General features: G+C 41.6%; 1 protein-coding gene and 1 non-coding gene across 4 annotated transcripts; both read right to left on the bottom strand.

Moving 5' to 3' along the window:
- Positions 1-370: 370 nt before the first annotated feature.
- Positions 371-456, bottom strand: TRNAY-GUA. Its single transcript is given in 2 exon segments — positions 371-406; positions 420-456. It is a non-coding gene; the product is annotated as a tRNA-Tyr (tRNA).
- Positions 457-617: 161 nt separating this feature from the next.
- On the bottom strand, positions 618-7,822 carry LOC119329215 (serine/threonine-protein kinase STY46-like). 3 transcript variants are annotated; one of them, XM_037602221.1, is made up of 14 exons: positions 7,177-7,822; positions 6,627-6,763; positions 6,315-6,384; positions 6,085-6,195; positions 5,690-5,740; positions 5,426-5,562; positions 5,019-5,126; positions 4,868-4,944; positions 3,220-3,395; positions 2,581-2,676; positions 1,742-1,822; positions 1,589-1,639; positions 1,330-1,476; positions 618-1,254 (listed from the first exon to the last, which is right to left on the bottom strand). In XM_037602221.1, exons 1-14 carry the CDS (start codon positions 7,489-7,491, stop codon positions 1,195-1,197), a joined length of 1,617 nt encoding a protein of 538 aa, XP_037458118.1. In that variant the 5' UTR covers positions 7,492-7,822; the 3' UTR covers positions 618-1,194. The 3 variants fall into 3 exon arrangements, 2 of the variants coding, with proteins under 2 accessions (XP_037458118.1, XP_037458119.1); XM_037602222.1 differs by having other exon boundaries at positions 630-1,254; positions 1,336-1,476; XR_005159345.1 differs by lacking the exons at positions 618-1,254; positions 1,330-1,476 and having other exon boundaries at positions 1,590-1,639; positions 3,141-3,395.
- Between the last annotated feature and the right edge of the window lie 216 nt (positions 7,823-8,038).

Below are 8,038 nucleotides of genomic sequence, written 5' to 3'. Positions count from 1 at the left end.
ACCCCCAAACAATTCATTTAAAGAAAGGATGCTCTCGAAAATAAAAAAAACGTATCCGACAGCGCAAATCATCCAGGTAAGCGCAGGTGGCAGAGGCCTCGTGGGTGCCCGATAACTTGCCCAACACCACCATGTGCTATGTTCTGCATCATCAAACCGCTCTCGCCTAGAAGTCACTGTGTCACCCATGTCAAACGCCTCGTAGTATCTGTCGCCCGCGTGGCACGCACACTATCTGGTTGTGACCGCCACCGCGTCCCCGTTGGCTGCTCGAGGAAGGATCAATGAGGGAGCAATTTTGTTAGTCATTTTACACACCCCCAAACAATTCCTTTAAAGAAAGGATGCTCTCGAAAATTAAAAAAAGGTATCCGACCTACCGGATTCGAACCAGTGACCTAAGGATTTATCTGCAACGACTACAGTCCTCCGCTCTACCAACTGAGCTAAGGTCGGCTTGTTGTATTTCTCCACAAAAGTAGATTTAGATACTTGAGCTCAGGAACCTGATGACAAAGTCCCAGCGATTGGACCTATTATACACTCTTGCCTGATTTTGTCAAATGAGTGGAGAGAAGGCCGTTGTTCGTACCGTTCTCTTATATCCGCACGAGAGATCACACAAATACTTCCATCCCAAAAATGTTGCAATTGATGCTTTCTTCACCTCAGCATATACAGTCTATACATATACATCTCTTCAAATGGAAAAAGGAGCTGCAAGAAACTGTTACAAACGCTGCTACAAACAACATACAAAGAGAAACGAGAGGACATTCTAACCCTATCACACGCAACGGCATGTCGGCGGCTTGTTGGAATTGGGGAGACTGCACAAGCTACAAGGTAATCTTTGTAGCTTCAGCTTTCTGATACCACTGTAGTGCAAGGATGGAAACCTCCCAAGGGCCTGTTCGGTTTGGCAAGTTATCAGCACGGATCTATCCCAGTTCCCTGTCAATGCCCTTTGATCCTTGCAAATCCCTGCTAAACCGAACATGCCGTAAAGGGGAGGTGAAACCCTTTGGCATGGTTGTGGGTCTTTTATCGTTTTTTCAGCAATTTAAATTCAGAGCGATGCTCCTTGAGTTGAAAAAAAAAATATTTTTGTTTTTTCCCTTTTTTTCTGAAGAGGTGGTTGACCCCGGCCTTTGCATCACTTTTGATGCACACATCGTTTTTCTTTTCTTTCTTCTATCGTGGTGATTTCTTTTGCATTTTTGCTCTAGAACGTCGATGGCCCCCCTTGGGCACCTGTAGAAAGAAAATACTCAAGTGAAGACTGGTTGTTTGCAGAGAACTTGGTTTGAAAGCTACTTGAGTTTCTACCTCTACCTGAATTTCCTGTAAGATGTCCTCAAGTTGTACAATGATCTCCGCAAAAACAGGTCTTGTATCAGGATCTTCATCCCAGCACTGCTCGATCAGTTTCGACAATCCTGGGTGCACACCTGCCGGAATCTCCAAACGCAATCCCTATCGCAAGGCCAGCACAGCGTAAGAAGAAACGATAAGAGTCTGTAATAATGGGATCTGAACTAAGATGAGCATTGAGTTAATCGAGGGATAGCCAACATCACTGATGTACCTGCCTCACTCCCAATGCAGCTTGCAAGGGTGTCATGTTATCATAAGGGACCTACAGCATGATTAAGAGCTCATTGTTACCTATAGCCAACATAGTACAGAAGTTTAAACAACTCGGATGAAAGCTCAAGATGTATTTGACACCAGCGCATACCTTTAGTGTAATCAATTCCCATAGAACAATAGCAAAGCTGAATACATCCGCTTTGTGATCATAAGGCTTATGGTTAATAATCTATTAAGATAAACAACACTTATGAGCTTCTCACGAAAAAATAAAATCTCAGGAGTAACCTGTGAATTTTTTATCTCAGCTCATGCAGACAGTTCCAAAGTTGAAACTTTTTTCCTTGACAAAATGAGATGTCATGTTTGTCAGTTGTTGCCACGAATTAGGTACAAAACATGTATCTCAGTTAAAGAGAAGGAATTTAAGATGTCTAAATGGCACTGTTTGACCAAAGCCTCTCAAGGTGGTCCCATAAAACCATTTTCCTGGACCCTGCCAGGAACTTATGAAGTTTGACATCTTTATGGACCATGTACCTCTTACATTTAGCAGTGGCTGATTCATCACTCCTTTATGGACAAGTTGCAGAAGAAATAACCCCTCATTAATTTGTAACCCAACCATACTTGCTACTGGGATCTGATAGGTTTCCCCAGCACTGAACCGTGCCTTTGTGAATCATGTTTATGGGCAAAAATTACTAATTGTTTACACAATGATTCAGAACATGATGTTTCCCATTGCCATGAGAAATTAGAAAGCAAGGGAAAGTGAGGCATGTTACATTCTGGTGATGATCTTTGTCCCTTGAACTTGCCATGAGAAACATAAGAGATAAAGAGCAAGCAAAAGATTGGTTGGGAGTTTTGGTACAGAAGATAACAAGGACGGACCAGGTAGACCGAACAAAACTAAACATTCAAAGTTTCTTAAAGTTAAAGAAAAACACTTTCAAACAGCAACAGGAAAATTAATAACCCTACCTCAGGTGCCATCCATCTGTAAGTTCCAGTTTCAGCCGTCATTTGTCCCTCCTGAGTACCAACTCGAGCCACACCAAAGTCTGCAATCTTCACAACCTATTTCCAGAAGTAGATCCACACTTTAATACGTAATGACTAGGCAGGTGAGCTTACATCAGTTGAGGAAATATTTATCATCATTTTCTCACCATTTTCCAGAAGTAGATCCAATACTTATATGCTTAGGGACACAAAAGTTAAGTTTGTGACACAAGATAATTAAAATCACAATTTAAAAAACAAAATATTTTTAAGAGCAAGTAATTTGTCTTAAAACATACAAATATAAATTGATATCAAGTTCTTAAGTAACGAAAGTTTCCTGAATGGAATTATATTTCCATTTTTTTGCAACTTATTATAATTTATTTGAGCTTTAAAACGTTATCTGGCATTGCTAGTTTGCCAGATGTGAACTATAAACCCTTACGTGTTTAAAGAATGTGCTTGTAACAAAGCAGCCCCATCGGACTAAAAAATCAACCACTTCAATGCTTTTATATATTTTCCAGGTTTTATACCATGATAGAAAAGCAGAATAAAATGGACCCTCGGATTCTCAGGACCAATAGCTTCGACAGTTTGAATAAGTATGCCTACATGATTGTTGCCCATGAGAATGTTTGCAGTCTTCAGATCTCTATGGATTATGTTGTGCTGGTGCAGACATTCCATTCCTTTTGAGATGCTCATAGCAAGCCTTAGAATCAGAAGGAGGTCCAAAACATCATTTTGCTTGTGTACAAATTCATATAAATCGCCTCCAGGCATGTATTCTGAAAGGAACAAAATTAACACAAGAGAAAAAGGTGAGCATACTTTTTTTTTGAGGAAAAGGTGAGCATACTAGGTGAAAAGACATCACATTGTGTGTTCTAGAGAAAAAAAAAGGTGAGTTTACTAGAAAGAGTGGGCTATGTTAAAATTCCGCAACACACTCATTTAAAAATCACAATAAATAAACAAGATTCTAAGACAGAATCATGCACAGTATTCTAAAAAGCAGGCTAGGGGACTGGCTTAGGCTTCCAGTCACCGTGATTTAGCCCTGAAGGGTCTGTTAGGCAGGATGGGCAAGCCTAGCTAGGTAGTGATGGTCAGAGATTTCAGTTCATTTCTGTAGTTTTTTCACTCCTGACTGATAGTCGCAAATTCCATGAAATTAACGAAAATTCTGGAAGCAAAATCATTTTTTGGCTAAATTCAAATTCAGCACCTGATAATATATTTATAAGTAAACATTATAACGGCACCAAAAAGTTTACTCCATTGTGGTGGTTTGCGTCCATATAACTCAGCCATCTTATCTCCAGTTTGTGCTCTAAGACCTACACAATTTTGGTCTACCTTTTCTACCGAGTTATTAAAAAGAAAAGAAAAATTCAGGGCAATTTATGCTTTATGGGGGTTCGAACTAAGGATCGCAGAAGCATAGAGTTGTTTAAGTTAACCATTGAACCCAGAGTCATAACATGATGCATAACTGCTCGAAGCCGTCTTAATCAAGCGAAAAAAATCAAAATAAATCGATATTTTTGGCCAAAACTGAATTTTTATCGCCCCTGAACGAGAATTGTTGATTTTACGAATTTTGAACAAAATTTGACCGAAATTTAAATCCTTGGTGATGGTATCCAACGGGAATCTGGTTGCTTGAATGAAAAGAGAGCCCTATAATCGCGTATCACATAATTGTATAAAGAAAGAATACAGGAAAGAGAAACTATCAGAAATGGATTCGAGAGACACATCCAATTACAGTCAAACACAATATCAAAGCGTTTATTTTTCCTGCCCATCAAGCTAGCAAGTTGTGAGCTATGAGCAGACTTAACAGGAGCGACAGCAAGTTAAAAACTGTTAAGCATACAATGGGCATAAAAAGAAGTCTACACATGATTATAGTTCTGTGCGGCTTAAAAACTCGAGCGAGGAAATTTCACAATTTTTCAATCAGAAGTTGCTTCGCAAACATGACCAAGATGTAAATTACCTGACTTCAGATTCAACCATAAGTCACAATCCAAATAACAAACATAGATTCATAAAACAATCACAGCAATGCAGTAGCTGATATCTCAGGTGCATCCGAGCATGACAATGGTTTTGTACTGCATCATGCAATGGTAGTATGAGCATTCGAAAGTAATGTTCAGCAACTGACTAAAGAGTAGCAATCATGGCAGAGTTAGTTACAATCCATAAAGTTCTTTGGGTTTTTATCATTTATGCCAAGTACTGATGGTACCTGTTACAATGGCACAATACTTCCGATGCTTTGTGCATGCCCCATAAAATGTAAGGATGTTTTCGTGCTTCACTCTCCTGGATGCAAAATATCATGAATCAGTCAGAATAAAACATAACTGATCATTCAGCAATGGTCGCAGAAAGCTTGCCTTAGCATGAGCGCCTGCTGCAAGAACTCAACTTCTGAAGGGCTGTTCTGATGTGCGCTCCTGAGTATCTTTATACAAACATCCAAACCACTATGTATTCCTCTATATCTGTGAAATAGAAAGGAACGAGATCTGTTAGACCCTAGTGTGGCCTTGCTTACCAAAAGCAAATGTAGGTTCACGATATTCTTGTATTGTTTTCAGAGGAAAAGGAAGGCGTCTGCCATTCATATAGATGTGAGTGAAATGCCAACGTTTCCTGTCAGAAGAAGCCAGCATGCCTAGATAGGTCTACAGAGGCTAGAGGAGTACACTGGTCAGGCTAGAAGTGAAATTGGCATAATGGGCACTTCAAGTAAATGAACCCTAAGGTGGACATATACTGTCAAGTGTCGAGCAGTTCTTACAAGTCTGCAGAAGACCCAGATGTGATCTTTTCCCCCACTGCTAGTATGTTCCAGTCGATTTCACAATCCACAAGCTGTTCCCGTAGCTCAAGTATTTTCTCCGAGGATGAAGCATTTGCTGAGTTAGGTGGTGCTCCCTACATATTTACATGGGGACAATTTAACTCGATCTGGAAGGAGATGTTAGAGATGGCATCTTAACTGAAAGTGCAGATATCACATAATACTGCATTTACTGAAGTTACATGGAAAAGGGCATCATACATTTTTTCTCATTAATGTATCCTCAATTGTCGCAATCAACGCCTCTGTCTCCTGCATGTACAATATCAAGATGACATATGCAAGAGAATGTAATTATAGAGATTAATACTCCCTCTGTTCCAAAATAGGTGTCGTGGTTTTAGTTCAATTTAATCTAAAACCGCAACACTTATTTTGAACTAAAACCACGACACTTATTTTGGAACGGAAAGGGTAGTTCATAGCGTCTTAGAAACGTAAGCAGGTAGTAGTTGTAGTCAGCAGCACTGCGAACTGGCAAGATTCTTTCATTAATTCTGGAGATATTATAGTCAAACGCTATGCACAACATAAATATAATATCTGCAGAAAGTCATAAACAGTCCAACCTTTGTGTACATATGCTAAAAGTTTACCTGTGTCTTCCACCCATCAACAACAAAAACATCCAAACAAAAGCCATCAGTTGTGGAGTAAACATGAGCTTCTTGAATATTCAGTCCAACTTCAGATAGCAATGCAGTTAGCTGTTGAACAATTATTTCTCATAAGAAACTTGGCATGTAAAATGTGAAAAGCAAGCTATATGAAATTGGGTATCAAGACAATTATAGAAAAAGTTGCCCCCCTGGTCATGTTTCTTTACCCGGCTAAGGAGCTTGGGCTTGTCGAGGGAAGAGAAGATGATCTCATGAAGAAGGGCAGGTTCTGAATCCCTGGGGAGAATTGAGAGGCCATTTTAACTAAAAGTCATAAACCAAACAAGTACACACTGTAAGCTGGAAGCACTTGGAGAGGATGACTTATTGGAGGATGGACAAATCGCAGCCACTGGTCTCGAATTTGGCGAAGGTAAAAATAGCACTTAGAAGTGAAAACAACTTGTGTGAAGTGAAATACAAAAGGAAGCTAGCAGCAATATAAAAGATAAGTCATGGTACGATTTGAAGTGAATGACCTTGATGGCGAAGACATAGAGCCCGTGGTGTCGGTGCCATGTACCCTCTCCAAAGTGAGGTCTTCCAATAACCTTTGATATGTATCAGAGTCGGGACTGGCATCCTCCCATTCCGGTTGAAGTTGAACTGCCATGTACTGCCCATCAAGGTGGATCAACAGAATTGTAAAATACTACACCCTCCAATCCATACTAATTGTCACTGATTTAGTATTGTACTAAATCAGCGACAATTAATATGGATCGGAGGGAGTTACTAAATCAGTGTCAATTAATATGGACCGAAGGGAGTAATAAATTGTCCTTTTTACAATCTTTTTTGTGTCCAATCCAGCCAAATCTCAATTCTAAGAGTAAATAATACACCACACTAGCTGTTTGCAAGAAATATTTTCGCGCAACACTAGGTTTAAGGACTTGGTTGTTGTATACTGCACAAGGCACAAGCTATCCATCCAGGGTTTTCGATAATACGTAGTCTATGATTCGAGAGGAATTTGCTAGTTTTGGGGATGAATAGCAAAGCGAAAAGCGGGGTGGGGGTGGGTACCTTTAGGAATCGAGCTCGGAAGACGGGCTGGTTGCCGTTGTGGGCGCACTCGTCGAGGACCTCCCGGTGGAGCAGCACATCCTCCGCCTTGCTTTCACTCAGGTCCGTCAGGTACCTGGGTGGCAGCTTGTCGAAATGGGCGTGGAGCATGTCCCGGAACGAGGCATCATCACAGTCCCCCTGCTTGCCGGCCTGCACCAGGCGCTCGTATATCTTACGCCGCAGCTCGTCGTGGGCGGCGGAGGACCTGGGCGGCGAGGAGCTCTCGCCCGTGCCCTCCAGCACCTCGATGGGCGCCGCCGACGGAGGGGCCATCGGAGCCAGGAACTCCTTCTTTGAGCCGGCCGCGGCCGGTTAGGGGTATTTATAGACCGGCGAGGCGAAGCAAATCCTCCGATTGAATTGGATTGGACTGGGAAGAATGGAGAAGAAGAAGGGGAAGCAGATAAAAACCTGCTCTTTTTTTATGATTTGTTTTCCGGCAGCGGCAGAGGTTGATTTGCTACGAGCGCGGGAACAAGAAGGTGACCCGTGGCCTTGCCGGCTCATCGGACGGCTTATCGTCCCATTTCCATTGTCAGAGGTGACGAGCTTCCCGAGGTCGCCGGACACCAGGCATCGCCCGACCGGCCGGCAGTTAGACAAATTCCAGCGAGGGGAACTTTTGTCGCTGTTTAATAAAAAAAATCTGGTTCTTAGACTATTTTCTTTTTCAAAATGTGCTTCTCAGACGTGTTTTGTTCGGTTTTGCTAATTTTATTTTTCAAGGACCTGCAATTTTTCATTTCGTCAGTCACCTTTTCTAGTTCATCCCGAGCTCGCCGGAGAAGAAGGGATCTCGCCGGAGAAGAGGCAGCCCCAC

The sequence above is a fragment of the Triticum dicoccoides genome, chromosome 7A (assembly GCF_002162155.2).
Source record: "Triticum dicoccoides isolate Atlit2015 ecotype Zavitan chromosome 7A, WEW_v2.0, whole genome shotgun sequence".
Classification (NCBI taxonomy): Eukaryota; Viridiplantae; Streptophyta; class Magnoliopsida; order Poales; family Poaceae; genus Triticum; species Triticum dicoccoides.
The sequence above is the reverse complement of the archived record's forward strand: the minus strand, read 5'-3'. Positions and strand labels throughout refer to the sequence as shown.